The 27,951-nt window shown below is 34.4% G+C and overlaps 2 protein-coding genes and 1 long non-coding RNA gene across 5 annotated transcripts; 2 read left to right on the plus strand and 1 right to left on the minus strand.

Annotated features, from left to right (window-relative positions):
* Positions 1 to 302: 302 nt before the first annotated feature.
* Positions 303 to 4,432, plus strand: LOC140020943 (uncharacterized). Of its 2 annotated transcripts, XR_011824903.1 has the most exons (4): positions 303 to 961; positions 1,088 to 1,155; positions 1,556 to 1,607; positions 3,672 to 4,432. It is a non-coding gene; the product is annotated as an uncharacterized lncRNA (long non-coding RNA). The 2 variants fall into 2 exon arrangements; XR_011824902.1 differs by having other exon boundaries at positions 303 to 1,155.
* Positions 4,433 to 6,346: 1,914 nt separating this feature from the next.
* On the minus strand, positions 6,347 to 12,075 carry LOC113717821 (probable UDP-3-O-acyl-N-acetylglucosamine deacetylase 1, mitochondrial). The gene is made up of 7 exons (XM_027242635.2): positions 11,942 to 12,075; positions 11,527 to 11,838; positions 10,555 to 10,761; positions 9,240 to 9,341; positions 8,301 to 8,365; positions 7,267 to 7,411; positions 6,347 to 6,699 (listed from the first exon to the last, which is right to left on the minus strand). Exons 1-7 carry the CDS (start codon positions 12,002 to 12,004, stop codon positions 6,646 to 6,648), a joined length of 948 nt encoding a protein of 315 aa, XP_027098436.1. The 5' UTR covers positions 12,005 to 12,075; the 3' UTR covers positions 6,347 to 6,645.
* A 4,131-nt stretch (positions 12,076 to 16,206) lies between these two features.
* LOC140003962 (protein VAC14 homolog) lies at positions 16,207 to 27,728 on the plus strand. Of its 2 annotated transcripts, none has more exons than XM_027243834.2 (20): positions 16,207 to 16,788; positions 16,879 to 16,992; positions 17,141 to 17,206; positions 18,598 to 18,687; positions 18,768 to 18,887; positions 18,985 to 19,013; positions 19,126 to 19,268; positions 19,629 to 19,723; positions 20,167 to 20,253; positions 20,379 to 20,486; positions 20,603 to 20,694; positions 20,875 to 20,956; positions 21,524 to 21,589; positions 22,775 to 22,890; positions 22,995 to 23,115; positions 23,327 to 23,488; positions 23,645 to 23,773; positions 25,966 to 26,034; positions 26,872 to 27,165; positions 27,269 to 27,728. In XM_027243834.2, the coding sequence occupies exons 1-20, from the start codon at positions 16,699 to 16,701 to the stop codon at positions 27,380 to 27,382; spliced, it is 2,187 nt and encodes a 728-aa protein (XP_027099635.2). In that variant the 5' UTR covers positions 16,207 to 16,698; the 3' UTR covers positions 27,383 to 27,728. The 2 variants fall into 2 exon arrangements, with proteins under 2 accessions (XP_027099635.2, XP_071927793.1); XM_072071692.1 differs by having other exon boundaries at positions 16,208 to 16,788; positions 27,278 to 27,728.
* Positions 27,729 to 27,951: the final 223 nt, after the last annotated feature.

A 27,951-nucleotide genomic window follows, 5' to 3' on the forward strand; every position in this document is an offset into this window, starting at 1 on the left:
ATGTTAGGATAATCATTAATTTATTTAACATTTATTGTTGGCACTAAATTTTTTTAAGGTAGCCCAAAAAACCTTTACATTTGTTGCTAGCATTTATATATATATATATATATATATGATAGCAACAAATTATTTTCAATGTAGGATTGTTGTGGTAAAACCCAAACAAGCAGGTGCACTGTCCTTTCCCAAATAATACTACATATCATATCGTTATTTCATGGGCCAAAATTTGTAGCCCATTTAGCTTCTTATAAAACCATCACAAAAGTCAATGCAGCACAACAAATGCAAGACACCAGCTTCTCCTCTCAACTATCACGTGGCAACACAATAAGCAACTACAGCAAGAACCAACTTGTTCTTATAATATCTACCTTGTATATAAGAAAAGATTAAGGTTTAGTGCTTTCCTTTTCTTTTGTCAAGTGGCTTCTTAATTATTTGACAAGTGGCAAAGTCAAATTTTTCTTGCAAATTGTCTGAAGCCTTCTCTTAATATTTCTTTCAAATTGTCTGAAGCCTTCTCTTTCTTTTGGCATTGAACTGTTTCTTTCTCATTAGTGCTTTCCTTTTTCTTTTGCCACATGGAAAAGTCAAATATTCCTTCCAAATTATCCGAAACCTGTTCTTTCTTTTGGCATTGAACGGTTTCTTTCTCGAATTGCTGTTGAAGCCTTTTCTTCCTTTCTCTCTACTAGATGGCTATTCTGAGCCAAAATTCGGTGTGCCTATTCTGAACAAATCCAATTCCAAACGGCTATTCTACCAAACCCAATTCGAAATGACTATTCTAGTCAAAAAGTTGGGAATTTTACATGATTTGGGAGATGGATTTTGTGAGTTCCTTCTTCAAGCCAGTAGGTCAACTGCTACTCCTGCAGACACTTGATTTCATGTTGCAGAGATTGCTGGTCACTCACATGGTGTTTGTACTTCAAAGGAGGAAAGTTAGGAGCAGGTGAACTGCTCTTGTCTACACTTGCCGTGGTTTCCTCTTTCTCTAATAGCAAATTAACCTATTTCATGTTGCAAGAATTGATTTCATGTTAACCCATTTCTCTTTCTATTGATTTCATGTTGCAAGAATTGTTGGACACTCACATGATAATTGTACTTCAAATGAGCGAAATTGGGAACTTTTTGTTAGATTAGGTATGACATTCTATTCTCATTAGCTTTGCCATTCAATTTTCTGCTCAAATCATGCTTTCTTTTCAATTCTCATCAGCCGTACGATTATGATGAGAAATATCTTTTCAGATGTGATTTTTCTCTTATTCCAATTATGATAAGAAATAGGTTTCCTATTCATTTAGCCTGTAACCTTTCCAGTGAATTACAAAATCAAAAAATGGAATAGAGGTATTTATTAGTGCATGGTGTTGGCTCCTCTGTCTTATAAACTGCAAGAAGAAGCATCTTGATCTTTACACTTTCTCTTTGGGGTCTCTTTGGTGAGAAAAAGTCTTTCCCTATTTTTTGTCAAATTTTCCCCGTATGAGTAATAGACAGATTAATAAATTCTAATATACACATATGCTTCAATTGATAGGTTCCTTCTGCTGTAGTTCATATCATCAGTCAAGGAATCCTTTAACTTGAAGGTCAGCTTGTTGTCTTTCTTGAATCTATGAGCTGCTTTTCTTCATTTATGTGACTATATTTTCAAAAGTGAAATTTCACCGTTCCCTATTTTTTTTAGTAGTTTTTCTTCAGTTTCTGCTTCATTTATTTTCAGTTTGCTGGTGCTATTTGTTTTGTGTGATCCTTTGTGAAACAAATGGTAGTTTATTTGAGTAGGTGATTGTGTTAATATTTTCTCAATCCAATTGTGCTGCTGCAACCCATTCACCTGAAAAAACAAGCCAAAAATGAAGATACGAATCCAGCTCCCAGTTCAATAATCCTTATTTTGAAATTTGGTGAATTCTTGAATATATATATATATATATATATATATATATATATATATATATATATATATATTATTAGTGGAATACCTACAAAAAAGAGAGATCCATTTGCTGATGTGATTCTGGCCAATTGAGCTGTCCTACTGGTTTGTATATAATCAATGTACTATCAAACAGTCAAATTGCTATATACACTAGAAAAAAAATTGTAGTAATGGACATCAATAACAGATTTTGTGAGCCAAAGTCATTAGCACAATATATTTTGTGAGACAAACTTTTGCTTGTGCTGTTTTTGGGGTTGTGGCTGCTATGCTAAAGTTATTATTACATGACAAGTTCCTTTTTAACTAATTTCAACCTCCTGCTACTAGTGCTTTTCTCTTTAATCACAATGGACAATTTGGTAACACATAAAAATAAGAAGTTGTACTGAACCTAAGATAGTTTTTCTTAGAATGAATTATAGTTATAATATCTCATATGAGATATGTGACCTGTTGTTGTTCTAAATGAGAAATAGGAGTGATTAACTATTTTTCAGAGAACTTTAAGGTCAATGCAGAAAGGCTGTTATTGGCAAAACTTGTTTAGTCATCTAAGTGACTATTGATTAAGCAACTTAGTGTGTGCCTTGTTTTCTGTTTCGTTGAGTCTAGACTTGTCTAGGGCATGAAAAGCTTTTAGAGAAAACACCATCTTTCTCTAACCTTTATTGTACCTTCTCAATTTTAAACCATTGATCAACCTAGAGATCATTGATAGATTTGATGCTTCCTTTAAGCCTTTTTCACAAGTAATCATGATCATTTATTTGGTTTAAGAAAGATAAGAAAAAAAAAACAATTGGTGTTTTGCTCTTGTTGCTTCACTTTCCCCACGTGGTATGGTTTATTTTTTTTCTATCTTTTTTTTTTCATCTTTCACCTGATAAAAAACAATAAATTATCTTTTCTCTCTTGCTTATTTATATTGATTTATTAATATTTTTTTTAAATTTTGAACTTTTCCCCCTTATCTGCATTGAATTTTATTCTTTTTTTTTTTGTTTTAATTGCAAAACCAAAATTTTCATTTAAATTGAAGTTGCCTCTGTTGTAGGCTATTTGTGCTTTGTTCTTGCAAGTCTGCATACGTTGCTATGAGGTTTGTCTAAAAAACTCAATATCAAATTTAAGCTTTATGCTTTTGATTTGCACTTTTTTTTTATGTATTTAGAGTTTTGAAACTGTTATGTTACTGATTAAATTAGAGGCCGCATGTTTTCTGTTGGAAAGTTTTACCTTTATTAACATTAATAACCATTAAGAAACATAAAATATGTTCTTCTCCATAAAATCTGATAGTAAGTTTTGTTTATTGTATGTGCTTGAGTTCTTGGTTATTATCTTGGTATCTATACATGACATGTTTGGCTCGGGTTAAAACTGACTATGTATATGCACTTTTAGTTGCTATTGTGTTAGTTAATCATTAGTCAGACCTCTGTGCTATGCTATGGAATGCGAAAAAGAAAGATAAACCAACACTCAAATTTAATAGATGGTCTCTTTGACGAAGTTAGTAGTGGTCAAATGTTATTAAAACAGACAAAGAGCTCATATATATATTGGCATATTGTATAGATCTACTCATATATATCAGCAGAGTGTATAGGAGCAAAATATACAATAAGAACTTCTACTTCCAAACAAATAGCTAATATTCCAGGATACACTTGATAATTATTTATACTTTAAAACAAAAAAATTGCAGGAGCTTAACTTTTCTGTTGAACTAGCATCTGCAATCGGAAAACATTCGATTGTATGTTTCATCCGCTACTATGAGGCAGATTATCAAGGCTAGAAGGAAGACAAGTATAATATTGTCAAGGCATACACTACTGAGGAATCAACTCACATTCCAACGGCAATCACGGCTGCAGAAATGAATGAAAAAATTCCAGACCTTCATGCTACTGTGCTGCAGTCTGATAACAAAAATTAATTTTTCAGTCCATCAACCAAAAAACTGCTTGATACCATCGCTGAAACTTCTGCTACTGCAAACAAAGTGCAGCCTCCAGTGACCACAGCAAAGAGAGCCTTGGTTTTTGGAATTGTACCTCCTAAAATTGGATCAAATTCTGCTGAAGCTATTACACCTGCTTCACTGCCCACCAATGCACTCTCAGCTTTCGCTCCAACTAATCTTGCACCAAGAAGTCCCTTGAAGAAGCAGTGTGATAATGAACTCTAAACTTACTTGAAGCCTTTTGAATTGCTAATCTTGCTAATCTTGAAGCACTTTACAGTTGAATTGCTAATCTTGCATCTTTTGACACAATATTGACATCCATTAAGAAATTGTTCTTTTGTGCAACTTAATGGATCTCAATATTTGATATTTTGTAATTGCAGCTTATCATTGCACTTTATATTAAGTATTCAGCATGTCTTCTTCCGTCTGTGTAAGACTAACTTACACTTGAAGATATCAAGTTATTTGTAAAACTACTTGCCAATCTTTTGTCATCTTCTCTTATCTTTTGCAATGTTGATGGTTTTCTGATTTTGTTTAGTCTTATATTGTTAGCCACATGTTTGATTGGTAATTTATGATTTTAAGAATGCTATTTCACAAACATTACTGTTAATCTTATCTTATACAAAAATATATGACAACAGATTATAGGGGGCCTAGACTGTGCTTAGCACAGCCGAAAACCTTCTAGTAGTAAGATATATTTTCAGTTTTTCACACACTAACACACTTTCACACACACAAACACACACTCACTTCTTAAACTCCTTGGAAACACAGTATAAATAGAATAATATACAAACACTCACTTTTATATTGCTTGTATTGTGAATTTTACATAATCAATTGTACATTTAAATAGATTAGTTAAAAAAATTTGTTTACTTTATACTTTTTAATTCTACTAATTGATTGAAACTTATTTTTGTCACAACTTATTTAACACTTTTACTATTCATATATGCTTTATTGTAAGTTGTAATAATCAATGTATTTAAATTATTGAATGCTAGCTTATATTATACTTGAAATGGTAATTAAGAGACATATAATTTGTTGTATTATAATATTGATAAGGAATTATTATTAATAATGAAATAAAACAAGTTAGAGAAAAGTAAAAGAATGCAATTAGAACAAATTTAAAACTCTATTCTTGATATACAAAAATATTAATAAACAGAAGCAAGTAGCAATCGGAGATCAACAACCAAAAAAAAAAAAGAAAAAAATGAGAGGAAAACAGCATACTCTTAAAGTTATAATAAATTATTATAAAAGTTGAGCAAGTATAATTATTGTTGTAAAGCAAAATAAGCATGAGTTTTTATTTCAAGTTTCTTTTTTCTTTTTAAATAAAAAAATTTAAAAAATTGATTAAAACATATATATGAGAATTTGTTAACACATGTCCAAATGCAAGTGGTTGGGTATATGTATATTAAATCTTGTATTTATTGTTCTGAACTATATTTAAACAGGTTGGATATTAGGTGTTCAAATAAAAAATTTAATCCGCTTAATGAATAAGTTGGGTTGTTCTTACCCAACCAACTAAACTCATAACCTAACTGACCCAATCTATCCTTTAACATTAACGGGCGGATTGGGGGTTGTTAGGTTGTGGATTTCTTTGCTAAGGCTAGAATTTCTAGGAGATGAAAAACACTGCTATTGGCCATCAATTGTAGCAGCTGGGCTAGTCATTCCCCTGCTCAAAGGCATCCAAAAGATTTCCAGAGAAAGGATTAGTAAAGCTGTAAAATAGAGTGAGGGATCATTGTCCTCCATCTGCATAGATGAAAAAGGCTATATAATGAAGTAAAACCACCTGCAACATTCATGATTTGTAAGAACTATGAACAAAAGCTCGCGCTCTATTAAATATAATATTTCTCTGCTGTTGATTTGTCAACATTGTTCATTAGTATCACTCCATGACGTGGTGGTAAATACGGGGAGTTTATATAAAGGAATGACTTCTGAAGCTTCACATTCCAATCAATTTTTTTTTTTCTGCATTTGGGAGGGAGAGTTGAAATTTCTCGCTCGTCCCCTCTATTATAAAAACTTGCAAACAGGAGTATTCTAATGTTTTTGATTATGCTAGAATTATCCTCACCATGGATACAAGGTTTATTCAAAGCTGAATGATTTGTCGTTCTTTGAAAAGACTACAAACAAGTCAAGACCAAATTGCTTCAGCTGCAAACTTAAGTTTTCAGTTGTCGAATGAAAGAACAAACCTTATTTTTTTCCCTCAGTTTGTCCTTATTTCTAATCAAACAATCAATCCTCTGAAAATTAGCAGTCTACTATCTTGGTTGGACGTGCCAGGAGGGTTTCATCAGATAGTCATGCATCTGCCATCTTTCATAGCTCACGTCCAAAAATACGTTTAAAAATGAAATGAAATAATAAGCTGAATTCCATCGATGGAAATTCTACAAAGTGTCTAAAAGTCTGGAACAATAAAGATCTGATGGCAACAAATCAAGCGAACACTACTTCATCTGTAACTATACATGTTACAAAGTTCATCCATTTCCTGAAATCAGCTTTACTTGTTTCACTCATAAGATCATGTCTCAAACCACTATAAGAGAATACTGCTATCTCGCAAAACGGATTTGATGGGGGTGATCTTCCAATAAGCATTTGGTCCTGAACAAGATGCCCCTATACCCACAGTGCAGAGAATAGTTTACTCTGTTCTCTTCAGTTGTCGAACAAACTCAGCATGCAGCGAATGTCCACCCTGTGCCACCAAACGTCCAATAAATTCATCAGCAGATCAATAGCAGTGTACGCTTATCAGGAATTAAATTTCTTCTTAGTGACAATAATCCACTACTCTGCCTTATCTTTAGATTTTATTGAACTCATTTTGTCGTCTCCTCATTAACAATAAGTTTTATGAATCTCTCTAATGTGCATATAAGTGTATACAACATATGACAGCAGCAAAGATCAGATCCTACACCATATAAATTCATTTTCAAAAACCTCTTTCTTCCTTTATGGCAAAAGCTGGAGGCAAATCACACATTACTTCCAAATTACAATAGTAGTATCTAGAACATAGAAAGATCCTACTTACTACACACTGGAAGACTTATTCATCTATTGTCTCCATTTTCGGGAAAAGAAAAACAGTACAATTAATGTTCTTAAGCAACAATCCATGACCAAACATTTTCCTAATGCTTTTTTTAACAATCTTCAAACTTTTTAAAAGTTTGGTGCCTAAAACTGCCTTTGAGTGTAATCTAATAATAATTATAAATAAAAGGTGAGCAACCTATTATCTGAAGGAAAAGGATACCTTATAAGCAAATATATGAGCCACTGGAAGCCCTTGACTGCCAGAGCCAGCAAGGAGGGATACATCACCGATAAGATCTAACACCTTGTGTCTGCAGGGCTCGTCATCAAAACGCAATGGTGGATTTAACCAGCCTCTACTTGCACTAAATGGATGAAGTGGAGTCAGAATCCAACATGATTAAGCTCAACCATTAGCTAAAAGCACCCTAGAAATTAGCCATTTTCAATAAGTAACAAACAACACCCTCCAACAAAGTATTTACCACAATATTGCACTCATCAATCTAAGTTCAAAAAATAAATAACTAATTTTATTCATCTTCACAAAATAGAGAAGTCGATATCCTGAAGGAAAGGGACTTTGGCAGAAAAAGGGAGTGGAGAAAAATCAACTTCCCTGGTTAAAAGAGTTAAAAGGGCAAAAAAATCACAACTACTTAATAAAACATAATAACAATGACCAAAAAAAAACCAAATAAATTCCAACAAAGGTTTCCAAAAATCCTCAATTTAAAGTTACTGAAAATAGCCTCTTTAATAGGAAAAAAAATTACACAGTTTGACTGACTAATATGGAACATGGCTCCAAAAACTGCAGTAACCAGGTAAGCCAACTATGACTAGCAATAGTTCATTAAAAAATATGACCACTCATTACTGTTTAGGTACCACAACCTACTTGCCACAGCAGGCAAAGCTCCAAAAGGAATCAACAAGGAAGAAGATTAAAGAAACTGATTAGCAATGAAACAAACCAAACGATTAAGCAAAAGAAACTAAAATAAGCAGATATAGCAAAAAATGGAAGAAGAAGAAGACCATAGGATCCAAGAAATGAAACATTCTATTATTGCAAGTAGATAAATAAGTTAAAATGAAGAAAATCATATATGTGTAATAACTCAGGTCTCTCTTTCAAGCACGGAAGTATATCCCATTATCAGCAAGCAATCAAACAATTTGAAGTGCAGATATCATGGTTATCAGCAATCAGGCACTGTCTGCATATTTACAACGTAGATTCTCTCTCACCTGCAAATAATGGCATTTTCTGCTGACCCTCCACTGATAAGTCCAGCATTTCGCAAATTTTCAACCTGATCAAATAGTTTGGTATGGATCCCATTAGAAGAACCATAACCTAATGGTAAGAGTACCAAAAAAAAAAATGATGCTTGTTGGGCACCTACTGTATTAACTTGAAAGAAACAGTTGATATACTTGAATAACCAATTCAGGAGCCCCTAGATTGGACATTTTTAGCAGAAGAGGTTTTCAAGTACTAATGTCCAAAGAATTAAATTTGACATAAAAAAAAATCAACCCCATGCTTATGCTAACCAATCAAAAAGAAAATTTGAAGCCATATTTAAACCTGCTCCAACATAATGCCTTTGTTGCTCTTTGAAGTCCCTAATATAATACAATTAAAGTTATAAGAGTACAATATCTGCTGTCTATACTCCAGGCAGAAACACATATTGAAAACTTAAAATTATGATCAACTAAAATACATCATAGTGTTGATCAAATTTACATGTTTCGAAACATCTAAACACAACTCAGAGAGAGAGAGAGAGAGAGTGGGTGGGGAAGGGGCTGAATGCCATGGGGCATTATGTTGCTTCTAGAATTAAGCCATGACAGGTATAAAAATTCTCAAAATCTGTCCTGTGTCTAGGATTAGGAAATACATCATCCCTTAAAGAAGTAAAAATGCATCAAAGAGTTGCTTTGCCTGTTACTCGAACTGCAGAGTATGGGCTTAGCATGCTCATCAAAATATCATGATGCACAGGAACAGGACTAAGCACTTAAAAATCCAAACCACTCATGGCACACATCCCAGAAATTTCATACACCCAATGAAAATAGAAAATCGCAATCATCATCAGTAGTCTTGTATTCACAAGAATATAGAGCCAGATAATCATAGAAACCAAACCGTGAGAAACAAGACTTAGGACCAACCTCTTCATATATACAAAAGGTTCTTGAAGAAGCAATCAGATTGTCATATATGCAGTCATCAGCAAAGGTAGAACAAAACCATTGACAGCCAATAGCAGGTATCTGCAATAAAGAAAGCATCACAAGTCCACATTTCAAATTGCAAAATACTTTGAGAACTTACTTACCATACATAAAATCAGCAAATTGGCTTATATTTTGCCAGAAGAAAGAATTATTCCTCCAAAAACAAGAAAACATTGATACAGTCTTGACCTTTGCGAAAGAGAATTTATTCATTAAGAACCAAAAAGGATAAAAAGAAAGGTGCACAGCACAAAGATTATGTACAACTTGAGCATGGATATTGAATCCAGAATCACACAAAAATTTATGTTCCTGAAAACTGGTTGTCATCCCCTGTATTACTACATATGCACCATTTTCGTAAAATTGTTCCACCCTTTATCTTCTCCATAGATGTATCAGCAGCTTTTTCAAATTTCCCTTACCCCAGCAAAGTTCCACGTGATCCTCCTATCACCAGTCTTTGCAAGGTTCTTCCCTATGTCAGGGAAATATCTACCACCAGTCCCTTTAGCAACCTTGTTAGAATGTTTACATCTCTTTAACTTCCATTAATCAATAGTTTGTCCAAGATATTCAATGACAACCAAGCCCAGTATCAATAAGGACAATTTTTAATTATCATCATTGTGGATATCAGACTATGAAAAGACTAGGCTACAACATAATTTTGATGAATTTTAATAACAAATGCCTATGGTTGTCACCTTCAATTTCTGGCTTAATATCCACATCTTATCTAACTTGAGGAGTAAAACTTTTGATTGGTGTGTGCGCTGCTTGTTCTAAGTATTAAAACCGATTCCACTAATGGCAATAAGTTTCTTGCTAGAGTATCATCTAAGGCTGAAGAATGAACTGTAAATAACTTTAGCAGTCAATTGTACTTCAATGCAGATGACCATCACATACTTTTTAAAGGCCATTGAGTTTATCTCAGACTGCAAGATGTACAAAGAGTGAAAAGAGTTCACAAAAACAATGAACACTGAGTCTAATTTCACAATAATTATAAGCTGTCCTGCTGAATGCAGACATAATAGCAAGCAGTTTCTATAAATGCAACTGTCTCATCTTACTGCAATCGCTTTAAGTGGAAAGTTTCTAGAAGGTGCTTAACATCAAGAAGACACAATTAAGCTTCATCAAAACTAGTTCTATTAGAAAGCTAACAGAAAGAAGCACATATGAAGGTCCCTATTAGTTGATATTACCGCACAAGTTACTAATTAACGAAGAAGAGATGTACCTTTGAAAAATCAATCCCATATCTGATTTTGGTCTTCTGAGAAGGGAATGCCGCTACAAAAGAATCATTCTTTGACACAAAAACAGGTTCATTAAGAAAAGGTACCAACTTTTCACAGCTTTTACCGCCACTATCTTTGGCCACCGTTAGCCCAACTTGTCGAATTGCCTCCATCCATTCCCTTGCTGACCCATCAAAAATAGGAACCTGTGTCAGATTTTCAGTTATCAAACCAAGGTTTTTTATCAAACACAACAGCACATATTTAACATATCCCTATCTTTTTCAAGTAATGAATCATATTCCTTTCATATCACACCTCCGATACTAATATACATTCAGTGCATATTAGTAACTTCTCAAAAATGCAAACCTTTCTCTGTTCCTGAGTTATGTACCATGTAATTCAGATTAAGCACATTAATAAGCACAAGTACATGTAAATCCGTCCACCAAAACTGCGAACCACAATCATTTTTAACCTAATCTCCTTAACTTAACAAATCATTTACACTCAATCACATCCATTGCATACATCTGTGGGCACAAGTACTTATGAATTCATCCATTAAGAATAGGAGCTTTTGATAGTACAGTAAAAACCTTTTTTTTTCTGTCAAACTTACCAACAAATATTATCTACAGCCATATCTTGATGGTAATGAAGCATTTTTAGCTCAATACAAACAATCAAGCATTGCATTCATGAATAGACATGAAAGCACATTAATCCATCCATCAAAAATAAAGGCCTTTATTAGTTTTACCTATCAAAAACCATTGCTTTTGCATCAATTTAACCTACATTTGTCATGCATAACCTTATTTTCTTCACGTAAGGAATTGTTTACTCATTAAACAGCATTACAATTCGCTCATTTGCATTCAGCCAGAAGCAAACGCTCAATCCAACATGTAAGTATAAATTTTTTTTAAAAAAATGGAGCAAATCAATATCAACAGAATAACAACCTCAACAGAAGAATCATCATCAGAATCACAGCTCTGAATTTCGATACGGCAATTATCGACACCGGAGGCCTCCAGAGCAGAGAGCAAATGCTCGATCGTTCTTACACTATACCCATCTTTACAAAGTGTAGTGCATAAAGGTGACTCTTTTACGTAATCAATCGAAGCCCTGATGACATTTGACTTAAATTCGAAGTACCTGCCTCTTCCGGCCAGCTCAGGGTGTATTTTCACCGTGGATAGCTTGCCGGAGTGGACTCCCAGCCCGGTTTTCTGTATATAGTTGGTCACTGTTTTCTGTAACTTTCCAGTCTGCAATTCAAGCAAAAAAAGCGAAAATAAGCGATTGGGTTCCGATCAATTTTGACTTTTTTTTCATAAAATGGTTTTTTTTTTTTGGGGGGAAGGAAATTACCGTTTTCCAGGAGATTAGAGACGTCGAATTGACGGCGGATTTGATGCCGCCGGCGAGAGTCATTATTAACTTTATGAGGTGTTTACTTTTACCGGTCAAAGAAGAGAAAAAAATTGTTCCGGTTTGACTTGCCGATTACCATTTTCCCTTCTTTTTAAGTTGGGCAAAATTATACTTCCTCCTCTGATGTTTATCATAATTGTAGAAACTTCCATCTATTTTGTGATAGTATTGCATTTTTTTTTTGTTTTGAAGAGAAGATAAAAGTCGAAATTTTGCACAACAAAAACTCGAGTTAACCTTATCTTTGAAAATTATGACTTTTTTGAATGGTGTTTTATTTGACAAATGGTAAATATATTCAGTTGCTCCAATCTCCATTGTAATTAGGATTATTTAAAAAGACTTGATAAATCAACCAAGTTATATACCACATTATAAACCTTAGCTCTCAATTCTTTCCACGGTTGATTTTGGTTTAAACATACTTTAATGATAAGTCCTATCTAAATTGACAGATGATTCCTACTGTGTCTATTTTTCCATGATTTGACAATTAAAGGAGGGAAGCATTAGCTAAATTACTAGAACGTGTTCTATCATCTATGGCTTTATAGACCAGTATGTAAGTATTGTAAGCAATTAAAAAAACATTGGCCTCACATAAATATGTTTGGACAATATTTGAAGTGTCATAGAAGGAGAGTCTTTTCTGCCGCCAAATTTAGGATTCAAATCTTATACCTGACAGTTGAAAATAAGAAGGATGTAAAATGTAGTGAGCGAATGATTTTTGAAAAAAAAAAAAACTTTGAAAGTGTTATACTTAACATTTGCAAAGACCTAATAGTTGAATCTTCAAACTTAACACCTAACTGTTGAATCTTCATACTTAATCCCGAGTACTTTACCTTCTCCCATTGTCCTTTTCAAAATGTTTAGTTATCCACTTTTCACACCCTGTCAAATCTTGCTTCATAATTTTGCAATATTTACTTTGTTAAAGTAGGTAAAACAAGGCAATGATGAAAAGAAATTCAAGTAGATGTTATTGGCTGGTTAAGTTTAAAGTTCTCAAAAGTGAGCCTACGACCCTACAGTTCAAACAAACATCCAACCATTCACCAGTTCCTTCAGCTCAATGACCTTTACTAAAAGCAACCAAAAGTGTTGTTCTGCCTCTTAGACTCCAGCTGCTAGAGGTATTCAAACTTTAATCACTGAAAAACTTTTATCTTATTTTACTAGCCGTCTAGGAAACCACATGGAAATTAAGTCAAAGCACCTTAAGGGAAAGGATCACTGATTTAACCCTCCAGTGATATGTTCAATTAAGACTGGAATCTTTGCTAATTGTTTCCCAAATTATCATAAAGTAGCTTTTATGCTAACGTGTTATCTTTGACAATCCAATGTCATTGTACCCCATTATCAATTTGAGTTGGACTAATACACAAAGAAAGCTTCAAGACCTCCCATATTTAGAGGTGCATTAGACTTCTGTTCCTCAAGATGGTTGAAAAGTTTTCTTCAAGTGCACACAAGGAATATTTTTTCTGATATTCATCCAAGCAAACCAACCTGTATTATTGTTTTATCAAACTTATGTTCGACTCAACCCTACTTAGCCTATGCTTAATTTCTCTAACTATCCAATTGAGGATTTTGTCTTCCCTCGTAGAGGATGACTATATATATAAACAAGACCCTTTGTTTATGGATCTCGAGAGATAACGTGGAACATAAGTGAACTGAAGTTGAGAAAACCAATGCAACATTGGCTGGCATTTCTATGTCCAATGTGAGAATTTCACAGTATTGTAAACGAATGACTAACACACATGGTTCAAGCTAACGTGATTGAATCTCACTGTTAATATAAGAACTGTATTAGTATGTGATTTATAAAAATTTCTGCAAATTATCTATGATTTCGAAGGTATATTCTGACCCGTAATAGCGACTGAAAATTTGGACTGTGTTGAATTCCGCTGATAATATAAGGACTGTGTTGTGTTAGTATGTGATTTATAAAAATTTTTGTAAGTTACCTATAATTTCGAAGGTATATATTTCGACTCGTAATAATGACTGAAAATCTGGATGCGAACTCATCTAAAATTTTAATTGCAAAAGAAAAGGTAACACATATTCCTAGGATGACTACTTTGACTTAACAAAAATGACATATGACTTTGACCAGATAAGCTAAAATCTCATAGACAGAATATAACAACTTGGAAAAGTTTCCTGTTCTTCCAAGTAACTTACTCATTTTTTGCTTTTGGTATCCAAAAATTTCAAAGAAATGCGATGTGGAAAAATGATATACCTAATCGTTGACTAAGGACTGGATAAAAAAGGCATGGGCTTTGTCGTAAATCTTGTCAAACAGGAAAATATGCAAGCTTACACGGTATAGAGTTATCCTATAAAAAAAGAGAAAAAAGAAAACAGAAAGAAGTCAGTCTCATCTTTCACTTGAATACATCAGCCCATCATCAAATCTCATGAGTTAAAAGTCCTCCTTTACTGACCCACGCCTCTTGAAGCCACAAAGAAGAAAAACTATCATCATGTATTCAAGATTTAATCATAGCAAAGAAAAAAGGTGATACACATTTCCTTGTATTTATTAATAATTTATTTCCATGACATGTATCTGATATAGATGGTTTTAACTTTTTCTGAAGTTAGTTAGGGATGCAGTTTTTCGAAAATGGATTTCAGTAATTTATGAAGGTGCATTGGAAACTTTTTCGAAGCAAAAATTGACTAAAATCTTGACTCTCAAAGACACTTATTTTTTTTTTTTATTTAAAAATTTAAAATACCTTGTAGAAAAGAAAAAGCATAGAAAACAATAAGAACAATTACTAAAAGCCAAAATCAGTTTATAATATTTTGTTGAACTGATTATGTGCAGTGATTAGTAAAGTCCCAAATGTCACAGGAAATCAATAAAAAGAAAAATCATTCCGAAGTTTTTTTTTTTGTTTTTTTTTGCAAAGAAAATTGTTAAAGAACAAGGTGTAATGTTTAAGTCAATAATTTTTGTTTAAGAGAAGAATAAGTTTAACGATTTTACACCTAACTCAGGCGCCTTTGGGCCATGCTTTTTCCACTTCCCACCCAACCGTTAAACGCAATGCCAGCTTGCTTATCCAAAGTCCAAACCCAGCAGCCAAACAGTTCCTATTTTGTTTTCTCCTCCAACAATAAGGAAAAATTAATAAAAGGGTCAAGTACAATTTACCCCTTGAACTATGAACTTATCTCTGGTTGCACCCTGAAAATTATTTGTTTCATCAATTACCCTATGCAATGGTAAGTAACACCTTACAATCTCTATCAACACAATGCATCAAATTAAGATATATACTATATAACAATATGTTTATTGGGCAAATTTAATATTTCCTATCATTTAAGTCATACATACATCATAAGCATATGACTAATTTAGTATTTTGATCATGAGAATAGTATTTGCCTATTAAGTTAAATAATTGAATATCTCGTAAAGGTCAATAATTTAAAATTTTATCTATCGTCTTGCAACGTGATTCTATTATTATGACACGTGTGTCTGCACTTTTTGATCCTTCTAAAATTGCAATCACAACGTAAAGAGAATATGTTTATGCTGGACAGCTTGACTTGGAGTTGGATCCAACTTCACATCTGCTGAGCAGAACAACTTGATATGAAAAATAGTAGATTCAATATTTGAATTTTAATTGAGTTATTTTTTTTAAAAAAAAATTGTTGGAATAGCAAGATTTACAATACTAATCACGACAATACTCCAAACTCATTTCATTACCAAATCCAAACTCGAGGTTAGTTATGTTCGAGTTGTTATCAAGTCTACTCCAATCATCCTGAAATTTATAAAAAAAACTTGCCAAACTTAATCTTGAACTTAATTTTTAAATCAAGCTTGAAATTGAACTTACTTTAGGTATTAAATCAAATTAAAGCTCAAGTTACATATTGATTGAACTGATACTTGTATAGATTCAAATGCAATCTAGCTTTGATGCAATCCTGACAATTAAAAGAAAGAAAAAGAGTGATTAAAAAGTTAAACATTTAAGGAGCACATTGTTAGTGTGAGTCTTTGAGGGGTAATTTGAAACAACAGCACATTTTCACGAGGCAGTTTGCAATTCACCGAAACAAGAAAAACAAAAAAAAGAAAAAGAAAAACACTAAACCTAAACAAAACCCAAAATAAAACACAAAATTAAATCAGATTAAATTAAATGAAACAAAATAAAAATTCAACTCGTCTAAATTCTCATTTCTTTTCTACCTTTTTTAATTTCCCTCTCATCTTCTTCTTTCTTCTTCCCCTATAAATCCAAGGCAGAGGATTTCGGTTTTCAAATTAAATTTCAATTATACCAAGTCCTTTCCCTCAATTAATTCCCCCAAAAATTTCCCCCTCAATTTCGATCTCCTTCTTCTCCAGTACTAGTACCTATCGTCCCAACCAGCTGTATCCATCCATCTACCTATACTTACAATTCAAACTTACACTATTTTTGTGTTAATTTTGGAAAATGTTCCGATTGCAGCGAGAAAAGATCAGAAAAAGATTTTGACACTTCAGTTAATTTTGATTTTTTCTTGTCAATTTTGCAATTGCCGTGGAAGAATTTATAGTGGATACAAAGGGCAGAGAAACCGTTTCATTTTTTTCTGTATTTAGGGTTTTTGGATTTTGGTGTTGTGTGTACTTCTGTTTTCCTATGGCCGATGTGTTTTCTATTATTCCGGCGGCGGTTTTGCGTAATTTGTCGGATAAGCTTTATGAGAAACGGAAGAATGCGGCGCTTGAGGTTTTTAATTTCTATTTTTTTGGGGATAATTTTATTTTAGGGTTTATTGAAGGGATCTAAGGATGATGATGAATGTGTGTATTTGTGTAGGTGGAAGGGATAGTGAAACAATTGGCAGTGGCCGGGGAGCATGATAAGATTGCGGCGGTGATTAATTTGTTGGTTAATGAGTTCACAAACTCCCCGCAGGCTAATCACCGAAAGGTGGGATCTTTTTTTCCTAATAGTGCCTAGTTTTGTTGATAAATTGTTGAATTGGGGGAAATTGAATGGGAATGGATCTTTTGGCGTGATTATTGTTATTATTTTTTGGTTCTTCTCCTCTTGATTTTTTTTTTGGGGGGACATGCAGGGAGGTTTGATAGGATTGGCAGCTGCTACTGTGGGTTTGACTTCTGAAGCGGCCCAGCATCTTGAGGTATGGCTCTTGTTTATTGAATGCGTTCATTTTATTTAATCTTGTTTTGTTTATAACTGTTCTTTAGATGGTAGAAGTTTGTCAATAGTTTTCTACCTTGAGAAGTTGGTTAATTGTAGTAGTACCATAAAAGTTGATTCCTTCATGTGCCTTTTTGTAGATTAACAGTAGGAGGATGATGTTAAGTTATTTTTGGTAGAAGATTTTTTGTGTATCCTTTTGGAAGCTTGGTGTGTTTATGATGCTGTGGAATATGCTTCTAACAGTTGCTCGATGTTATGTCTTTGAATACAAAGTTTGTCATTTGAAGTGTTTTGGAGGACTTAATTAATTTAGATGCTTGCATCTGAAGTTGTAGGGAACAAAGAGTCCTGTTGTATATTCCTTTTTATAGCTGCTTAGTACGATGGCAATTGAAAACTGGTGGCTATTGTTTTGGCTCATTTCGGTGACTCACATTATCAGAAAAGGCAAAAGATTTGCATCTATCTTTGGGCTTTTCTTGTTAATATGTGTATTTTGTCTATGAGGTGCATCTTTCCTGAGTTGTCTATGGAACTGAATTTTTGGCCGGTATTTTCAATTATTTACCTACAAATGGATCAGAAATATGTAGAGCTTGTATGCTTATAACAATTTGCAGAGATAGCATCTAGGGGTTGGAGAGCTGGCAAGGAATGTGGTGGTTTTATTGTTTTTATTTAAGTTTTTTGGTACAAAATAGTTTCTTTTGCTTGAAGGTTGAAGTATAAGACACAGTCAAGTTTCTCTATATGCTTGAAGATTGCCAATATGAAGATTAATGATAAAAGCAATACAATTCAAACTTGGTATCACAATAAAGTTCCAATTCCTAAGTGCACCATACCTCCAGATTTTCACTGAACAGGTCAAAGAATAACGAATGCCATTTACCTGCCAGCAATGTTGATGCTCTATTGAGGGTTGTGAGATCTCGTTCTATTCTAGGCACTTGCTTTGAGTAATTTAAACTGTTTTTTTCCAAAAACCTTTTTACTGTTCTAGTTAAGAAAACTAGGTTGATAATGAGTTGTTATGTGCTTGGTGTGCATTATATTTCTCTGGATTTTTGCTACTGTTCTGCATGCTATTGGTACTTCAAGTATACAGTACAGCCTTCATCTTATATTTTTGTATAATTTCCCATGTTGGCCTTGAGAGAAAATATTTGTAAGCAATTTTTGTTTACCGAGACATCAAGTTCTACTTGAGAATATGACTACTGTTGTATCCTTTCCTGTTTCGCTTCTCCTGGTCTATATATCTTGTTATTTGCAGATATTCTAAATTATCATTTGATGAACAGTTGTAGTTATAAGTCAATAATCTTTTATTGGTGCCTTTACTTATCTTTGGATTTAATTTTGCAGCAAATTGTACCACCAGTGCTAAACTCCTTTTCTGATCAAGATAGCAGAGTTCGTTATTATGCTTGTGAAGCTCTATATAACATAGCAAAGGTGTAATACGCAGAGATTTTGTTCATATATGATGTCTTCTATGTATGTTGAGCTTCAGCCTTTCTAATCTCATTTTGCAGGTTGTAAGGGGAGATTTTATTGTGTTCTTTAATCAAATTTTTGACGCATTATGTAAGCTTTCCGCAGATTCAGATGCCAATGTACAGAGTGCTGCCCATCTTTTAGACAGACTAGTGAAGGTAAATAAACTGAGCATTTCTATTTCCCCATCTTTTCATTGGCATTAGATCTTTCCAAATGATGAGTTGCTGTATGATTTGCTTTCTTTGATTGCAGGACATAGTCACAGAGAGTGATCAATTCAGGTTTGCTTTATACTGTTCTGTCCCTTTCATGTTAATCAATATCAGTTTTACTGCCAGAGTGAATCAATTTATTGCACTCGTATCAATACTTCATTCTCTTTGGCTTTCTCAGCATTGAAGAATTTATCCCATTGCTAAGGGAACGAATGAATGTCCTCAATCCCTATGTCCGCCAATTCTTGGTGGGATGGATCACCGTATTGGACAGTGTTCCTGATATAGATATGTTGGGTTTCCTCCCTGATTTTCTTGATGGTAAGCTTTTACATTGTGAAGGTTAATAAAGTCTTGCTATGCCGCTTTACTTTTTCTTTCTTTATTAGAATTTACATTTGATACTAGGAGACTTGCATAAAATACTGTCTTTGTTATTTGAATATTTGGACATATAGAGTATGATTTCCAATGCGTCTGATATTGATATGGTATCGTAGCAACATAAATTCTTGGAGGGGAAGGGAAGTTTCTGGGATTGAATGTGCTTGTCCAGGTTTGGGTGGTTTTTTGGGGGGTGGGTTGAGAAGGTGGATGGTCCAACTAAACAAAATGGATCTTAGAAGCTGAGTGCAATTATTGGTGTTATCTTTTATCTAACCTGGTTGAATGCATTTGCAGGACTATTCAATATGCTAAGTGATTCTAGCCATGAGATACGCCAACAAGCTGATTCTGCACTTTCAGAATTTCTTACAGAAATCAAGAATTCTCCAGTAAGACCTTGGGGAGTAGTCAACTTTGTATATAGTTAGTGATTTATTACATGGTTGCTTTTCTTGATTGAATGAAGTCTTTGTTACATGCGTTGTTTCCTGCTCCTCAAATCTTGTTGGACTGGAAGCATCTTCCTTTCTGTGCATACAGTGGTTGGAAGGGATCCCTAATATTGAGATAGAACTTTACTGTTTAATAAGTTCATCTAGTGAGATTGATTATGTTCTATTCAACATATCTTGTATTGCTCTTTGGTAATGCCACAAAATGCATTAGCAGCTTTTTTGACCTTTCTTGAAGAATTTTAGGATGGGGTTGCATAGATCTGTCTTTTGGATGTTTTTGGATTATGTATTGACATGAAAGGAAAAATCCTGTATATTCTCTTATACTAGGAATATTGTTGTTGTAAAATCCTGACTTGGCAGTGCTACTCTTGAAGTCTGTAGATTATGGTCGCATGGCTGAGATATTGGTACAGAGAGCTGCTTCCCAGGATGAGTTTACTCGGTTGACTGCTATTACTTGGGTAAGCGTTGATGCTTAGTGCTGCTGCCGCTGCTTTGCTTCTTATACATTATCAAATGGGAATACCATATACTAATGTGTCTATATTTGTTGAAATCAGTATCAATCAACTGCTTTACTGTGCAGATAAATGAGTTTGTAAAGCTTGGTGGGGATCAGCTTGTTCCTTACTATGCTGATATTCTGGGAGCTATTCTTCCATGCATATCTGATAAAGAAGAGAAAATAAGAGTTGTAAGTTTGTTTACGATGAATCTTCTGTTTGTATCTTCCATTTGGTATTTTCACCTCCCTTAGTTTTCCTTTCCAGTATCTCTCACTTTTTCATTTTTGTATTATCTGAATTAAAGGTTGCTCGTGAAACAAATGAAGAACTTCGAGCAATTAAGGCTGATCCTGCTGAAGGATTTGATGTGGGAGCAATCCTCTCGGTTGCAAGGAGGTATAGCTAGTGGATCCTGGGTTTTGGAGTAGCTTCTTGTTGGCTACTGTGGATGCCACTTTGTTTACTAGATGTTATAGAGCAATTCATAAATTGGATTTTGTCCTCTGTTCTGGTATTATAATCGACATTTCCTTATAATCTGTGTGTAATGGTAAACTTGTGTTTCCTTCTTATCAGGCACTTGTCTACTGAATGGGAGGCAACACGTATTGAAGCATTGCATTGGATTTATACCCTCTTAAATAGACACCGTACAGAGGTGATTCGGATTGTCTTATTATTCCTTTTAAATGTGGACCCTTTTATGTGTTCTTAAATGGTAGTAAAATTTCATGCTTTCTGAATGGTTCTGATTTTTTGTTGCCTGAAGCTGAAGCTGTTACTTGCTAAAATCAATTTCCTTTTTTTTTCTGCCTCTTATTTTTTTCACGAAGGGGATTTTTTTTTTTTTTTTTAATAACTTAGAGAGTTCTTCTAAGAAATGAAAAATAACTATAACTTCTAGCTGGCGAAAATGATTACTGGAGTGAGTAAGGAGGGAGTTGTCTAAGTATCCTGTAGACCTTGACTTTCATGAATTACATGGGAAATTTTATTTTGCACATTTATGTCTATTGATTTCACAGCCATCATGAAAGATGGCAAATCTTTTGCAATTGTTAGTTTTGATGCTATAAAGTTTGAAATCATATGTCCAGGTCTTTTATAACAGGATTAAGATCCTTTTGTCTTTACTATTGGTCATGCTCTATATCTACCTTGACATTTCTACCAATTACCTTGATAAGGTGATTAGGCTGTTAATTTTCCTTTTTACATGGAACAGGTTCTGGCATTCCTGAATGATGTTTTTGATACACTTCTCAAGGCATTATCAGATCCATCCGATGAGGTATTTTCTTTTATGTTCTTTTTTAGGTTAAGGTGTTGTCTGTTTTTTAAGGCGCATCTTGTATTGCTTTTCATTTTTTGGATTATTTGACCAAATCACCATACGCGCTGCAATAAGGATTTGAAGCTCGTTTCATTCTAACTACCTTGAAATTGATCGATGAGAGATATTAGTTTTTCTTTTTTGTTCTTTGTGTTGAGGCGAGAGAGAGCAAAGTCCAAAGATTGTGGGTTTTTATACTAAATTAGGTCCGTTTGGGGGATGGTTTGGACAATTTTTCTGGTGAATTCATGGATGAATCTCTGATCTAGAAAATGTGTTCCAGTGTGAACATATAACTAATAGAAAGATAAGGGGTCCTGTGTAGGCTTTTGGCAGAGCAGGTATGCTTGCGGAGGGTGCTTCTCGTTATCCGAGGACCTATTTTTCCTCTTTGTGAGTTTCATTTAATTATGGGATATTTAGTTCTCAGACTTTTGGTTATACCCTTCTTACACTCATCTGCCCTTCCCTCATCTCCTTTACCTATTTCCTTCACGTCCTTATCCTCCAATTGCCTCCTTTACTTTTTGCAGTTCACGCTATTGTTAGGTATTTTCTCTTCTTTCTTCTTGGAGGGCTATCTTCCTTAACTAAAAGTGAAGTTTAGTTGCTGTTGATTGTAATTGGTGCCTGAGGATTTCTTTTGTCTAAATTCTGTAGCTCATTTTGTTAGCATATTTTTAAATTTATCTGCAGTTAGATGTCTTTTTTTCTCCCTTGAAAACAATGACTGGACAGCTTTTCCAACTTACCGTCTTAATTGCTTGAAAACTCTCTTCATTTATAATAAGCTTATTTCTTATTCAAGAATCTTTTTACTTTGTTGACCCATGACTTTTAAGATATTGCTTAAAGATTAGACGAAAGAAGAAATGATGTCCTATTTGTCACAATTTCTATGTGAATTCATTCTGTTGAAAGACTATTGATCATCGCATATACTGTAAACAATGGTCAAGAAAGTACCGATTCTCGTTATGAAACATCAGGAGATGTGAGAAGTGTCATTACCTTCTGTTCTCAGATGTTTTATATCTAAAATCCAGATGAGTTTGCACTGAACAAATATTGTTCGAAAGTCATTCAAATCAGCACTATTCAGTTGCATGTGTAATGCATATTCCTTATCTGGTGTTCTTCCAGGTAGTCCTTCTGGTGCTTGAAGTGCATGCATGCATAGCTAAGGATCCACATCATTTCCATCAGCTCGTCGTGTTTTTAGTTCATAACTTTCGGGTTGACAATTCTCTCCTAGAGAGGCTAGTCTTTCTCCTTGAGCAACTACACTGTTTTTAAGATATGATTTTTGTTTGAAGAATGTATTGTGGTGCTAGTTGTTAGCTTAATCTTTTCTTCAATTCAGACGTGGTGCTTTGATAATCCGCCGGCTGTGTGTTCTTTTAGATGCTGAAAGAGTTTACCGGGAGCTATCTACAATTCTTGAAGGAGAATCTGATCTGGATTTTGCGTCTATTATGGTTCAGGTTTGTGGTATAAACATCTCTTTACCACCCATCCCCTGGCTGTCTCTGGTGCAAAACTGGATGGTTGTTTTATTGGCTGCTTTTACGGGATGTAATTATTCAAAAAGATTTTCTTGATTTGTTTTTTTTTAATCGAGATAAATTCAGAAGATGGATTTAGACCCTAGATGTGGTTGTCCAACTTTATGTATGCTCATTTGTTTTCTTGCAGGCTTTGAATTTAATTTTGCTTACATCATCTGAGTTGTCTGGTCTTCGAGACCTTTTGAAACAATCATTGGTTACTGCTGCTGGAAAAGACTTGTTTCTTTCTTTATATGCCTCATGGTGCCATTCGCCAATGGCAATAATAAGCCTTTGCTTATTAGCTCAGGTGGGACTCTGCTGCTTTCTGGTTTTGACTTGTTACTATTTGGGTTTCTACCTCCTTTGCTTTATAATCGCTCTCAGCTCTTTTGTGGGATATGGCAACTGTGGTCATTTTAATTGATTCTTATAAGTTGACTATCTTGCTTGGATTACTTCACAGACGTATCAACATGCTAGTTCTGTCGTCCAATCCCTAGTTGAGGAAGATATTAATGTTAAGTTCTTGGTCCAACTGGACAAATTGATCCATCTATTGGAGACTCCCACCTTTGCTTACCTCAGACTGCAGGTGATGAATTTTTGCTAGTGTATTAGGGTTTGCAATGTACTTTCTTTGCAACATTTGTGTTTCTTTTCTCCTTTTTTTTTTTTTCTCTTTTTTGTGATTGTGCACACTGTGGGAGCAAGGCTAATTAATATTAGCATTATAGAGAGTGCATAACTTTAGGGTTCTAATCATAAGGTTAACCCAACTGCTACCCGATGACGGTGTTTCAAGAATTATAGGAACTTATTTTGGTATATCCTAAATCTCAATGTCACCTCCTTAGGTCATTATTTCATGAATGTCCTTCATGGTTAAACTTTGTGTTTTATATTAACAGAATTTAGTGAACTAATCCAATTTGTTTCAATTTTTTTTTCTGGATTGATATTGATAGAGACATGGAGAGGGTAGCTAATTAGAATTAAGAAATATGGCAAAATTTAGTAGAGGTACTCTTTATCAGTGGATAAAAGTTTTTTGGGTAGGTCAGTATATTTGTTGAAATGATAGTTGAAGGGATTCTTGGGGTCTGTTTGGTTGGAAGTAAAATGTTTTCCTTGGGAAAATATTTTCCGTGGAAGTAATTTTCCATGAAAATCATTTCCCTTTCATCATTTTCAGGTGTTTGGTTAGTTTATTGAAAATATTTTCTTACTTCATTTTTCTGGTGTTTGTTTAACTTTTGAAATATTTTCACTTTTATCTCTATCTTTACTTTCTACACATTATAACTACATACTTCTTCCCATGCAAAATAAGAAAATTTATCTCATTGTTTAACTTTAAAAAATCTTGGAGAAATGTATATATGAATAAAAAATATCTCCTTAAGCAATAAACAAATTGCTGGCCATTTAGTGTCAAAAATCAATCATATGCAATGCTTATTGTGACATATATCTTGCACTCTCACTGCTGAAAGTTTCTCTAGAAAAGAATGTTCCTATTATACATAATTAATTACTAGCATAGGATGAGCAGGATGAGGTTTTTTTTTTTATTTTGAATATACTAGGGGGAGGGTTGGGTTGGGTGGTACGGGGGAGGGAGTGTAAGGAAGAGGTCTTGGGTTCGAATCCTCCTGTTTACACTAAAAAAAAAAAAGAACATACTACAAGATGTTTTCAGTAAGTTTGGAACATACGACAGGCGGGATGCATGCATTTCGGAAAACAACTTCAGTAAGTTTGGAAGGGAAGTTGTTTTCCATAAGATGAGTGAAAATATTTTACATAGGAAAATGTTTTCAGTAACTTTTGTGCAACCAAACACGGGAAATTAGGAAAATATTTTCCTGGAAAACATTTTCACCCGAAACAAACGGACCCTTGGTGAAGTTAATTTTCAGTTGAGGCTAATATGCTAACCCTAGTCATAAAATCAGTGCAGACTCTTTTTCATTAAATCCTTTCTAAAGTAAATAATAGATAGCGTAAGATTGAATTTCATACTTTCATTGACCACTGGGACTTGGTAATAGCTGAAGATGTGCAATAGTTTGGCAGAGGAAGCAGAAACCTCATGGTTACTAGATCATACATTAATACTCTGGCAGAGAAGCAATAGACTCAATTTAATTGAACGTATATCTTATACCAATGTATGAATGAGAAGATGAGCAAGAGCCAAGAGGGACATCAATTGACAGTATAAAGACATGCTGTAGTGCAATTCAGTTATAAGGTTTATGTGATTACGTCTTTTTTGTTGTAATTGAATTCTGAGACACATGTAAGAGATTATATCTATTTTAAATATTATCAGTGACTCTGAATTCTGTGTTGTTCGTTTGGTTGTAACTGGGTCCCTCATTAGTCAATTTGTCTCATTCCCAACCTTCTCTTGCTGTAAAATTTGGTGTCACATCAACTTCCTGAAACCGTATCATCAGATTCATATTCCTCTCTCTCTCTCTCTCTCTCTCTCTCTCTCTCTCTCAAGTAGTGATGGCTATTAATTTTGCCTCTGCTTTTATGTGATCCATGTGGCTCACATCAGAGATGATTGATTGTCTTTGGATCACATCCAAGAAAATTGGTGGCACCTATATTGAGGAGAGAGAACAAAATTGTTTTCTTCCAATATTTGGAACAGAGCAGTATGTTGATGACTACAATGCATATTTTGATACCTCTTCTCATCCTAACGGCAATAATGTATGCTACAACCCATGTTAACCTGAATTAATATTTGAAGTACTTTCTCTTCTGCAGCTTCTTGAACCTGGAAAATATATTTGGCTTTTGAAAGCTTTGTATGGTCTTCTGATGCTGCTTCCCCAGGTATGTCATATTTTTATTTTTTTCTCACAGGAATGTCAATGTGCTTGTTGCCCAACTTTAAGCTTGGGTGGAGACTAGTTGCATAGTTTACATTTCTGATTTTTCAACTTCATTTATAAACCTAGGGCTCCCGGGACTTGTTATGCTATGAGTAATTGCCTCTATTGTCCTGGATCTGGTTATCAAATGAGCATGTGATGTCCTTGAAGAGATACTGTTGCACTAAGACTTGCAGTGTTTCATGATATTGGGAACTGCTTTCTGTCATTTTTCTTTTTTTGGGGGAATTAGATTATTCGTCAATTGTTTTTCTGAATTAGCTGCGGCATCTGAAACTTTAAAGTGGTTTCCATCTTTAGATAATGCTTCTAGTCTCTAATGTCACGAATTTCCAAGAACCACACAAATGAAAGATGTATTTTTGTGGTAAGCCCTCAGAAGTAAGTCATCAAGCAAATTGTACCGGACTTCAGTTGGTTTAAGTGGTTTTTCTAACTTGCACAAACACTGATTGGTTTACTTGGTTGCGACCATCTCTAAGGTCTCAAGTACTCTGCTGTAATAGCATGATGATACTGAGAGCTTGTTACAACCATGGATGGTTTGATTGATTGGGCCTGCTTATGCATAGTATCTTGTGTAGTTAGATTGTCTCACTAGCAGATCGCTTTCTTGTTTTTATTGTTTTTTGGTTTGGTTGGTTTAAACGTTTCAGCCTTGATGGCAGCAGGATCTATGGGTTTCTTGGGGAGTTTGAATTTACTTGTGGCTGGTATTGTTACAGTGATGTTTATCAATCTCAAAATGTCAATGACTAGTATTTATTTGTTGATGCAGCAAAGTGCATCATTTAAGATTCTGCGGACCAGATTGAAAACCGTACCTCCGTACTCATTCAGCGGTGAACAACTAAGGATGGCGTCATCTGGGATCCCCTATTCACTAATGAATTATACAGGGAGTGGGTCACAAATTTCTGAGGACGGTGATATGCATGATGATCTACAAAATCCGCACAATGGAATAAATTTTGCTTCCAGACTTCAACAGTTTGACCAAATCCAGCAGCAGCATCGCATGCATGCCAAGACACAGACCCAGTCACGATACAGCTCCACTTCTTCAACAAAGGTTGGTTTTACTTGATGCAAGTTTCAAAATGTGGTCAATTTGGACAAATTTTGGCTTCTGAAGTTCTTTAATGGTTTAAAGTTAGTAACTGTACAAATGTTAGTTGGTTCAGGAGGTTCAAAGACTGGAAGAGCCAAAGAGACCTTCAGCAGCACAGGAGCTGAGCCGGCCTCCTTCAAGGTCTTTGCGAAGAGGTCCAGGCCAACTACAACTTTGAGTCTTTTGGGTTTTTGTGCTTTAGTTGAGGTTCATTATACAGCAATCTCGGCGTTAGCCGAGCCTCTTAGCATAAGTGTAAATTGTATATTCTAGGAGTTGGTTTTTGTTAAAAACTTCCAGAGGTTGTTGGGATGGTGGAAGTTGGGTTTTGGCATCCATGCTCTCGGATATTTCCGAGCTATTCTTTTTTAGCGGACAGATGACACCATGTGGTTATGTTGTTTTTATTAAAGCCATATGGGAAGAAGAGGTAGATATCCAATTTAGGATACTTGATGAAGATTGTTTTTTAGTAATTCATCCCTTGCAACCATTAAATAAATATAAATATATCTACTTGCCCACGTGTTGAGACTTTCACCTTTTTAATGATTTTTTTTTTTTTAATTTTTGGGTTCCCCGGTCTGGTGGTGTCTTTTGTCATTTGCGGTGATGATTCAGTGCTTTTACCAGGCAAGAAAACATTGATGGATAGAAGTTCGCTTTTTTTTTTTTTTTTTTTTTTTTTGGTGTTGGATAGATTCAAGAAGGCGAACATATGTACGTGCTTGAGCAATGTGGCTAAGC

Source organism: Coffea arabica, chromosome 11e (assembly GCF_036785885.1).
Source record: "Coffea arabica cultivar ET-39 chromosome 11e, Coffea Arabica ET-39 HiFi, whole genome shotgun sequence".
In the NCBI taxonomy this organism is placed as follows: domain Eukaryota; kingdom Viridiplantae; phylum Streptophyta; class Magnoliopsida; order Gentianales; family Rubiaceae; genus Coffea; species Coffea arabica.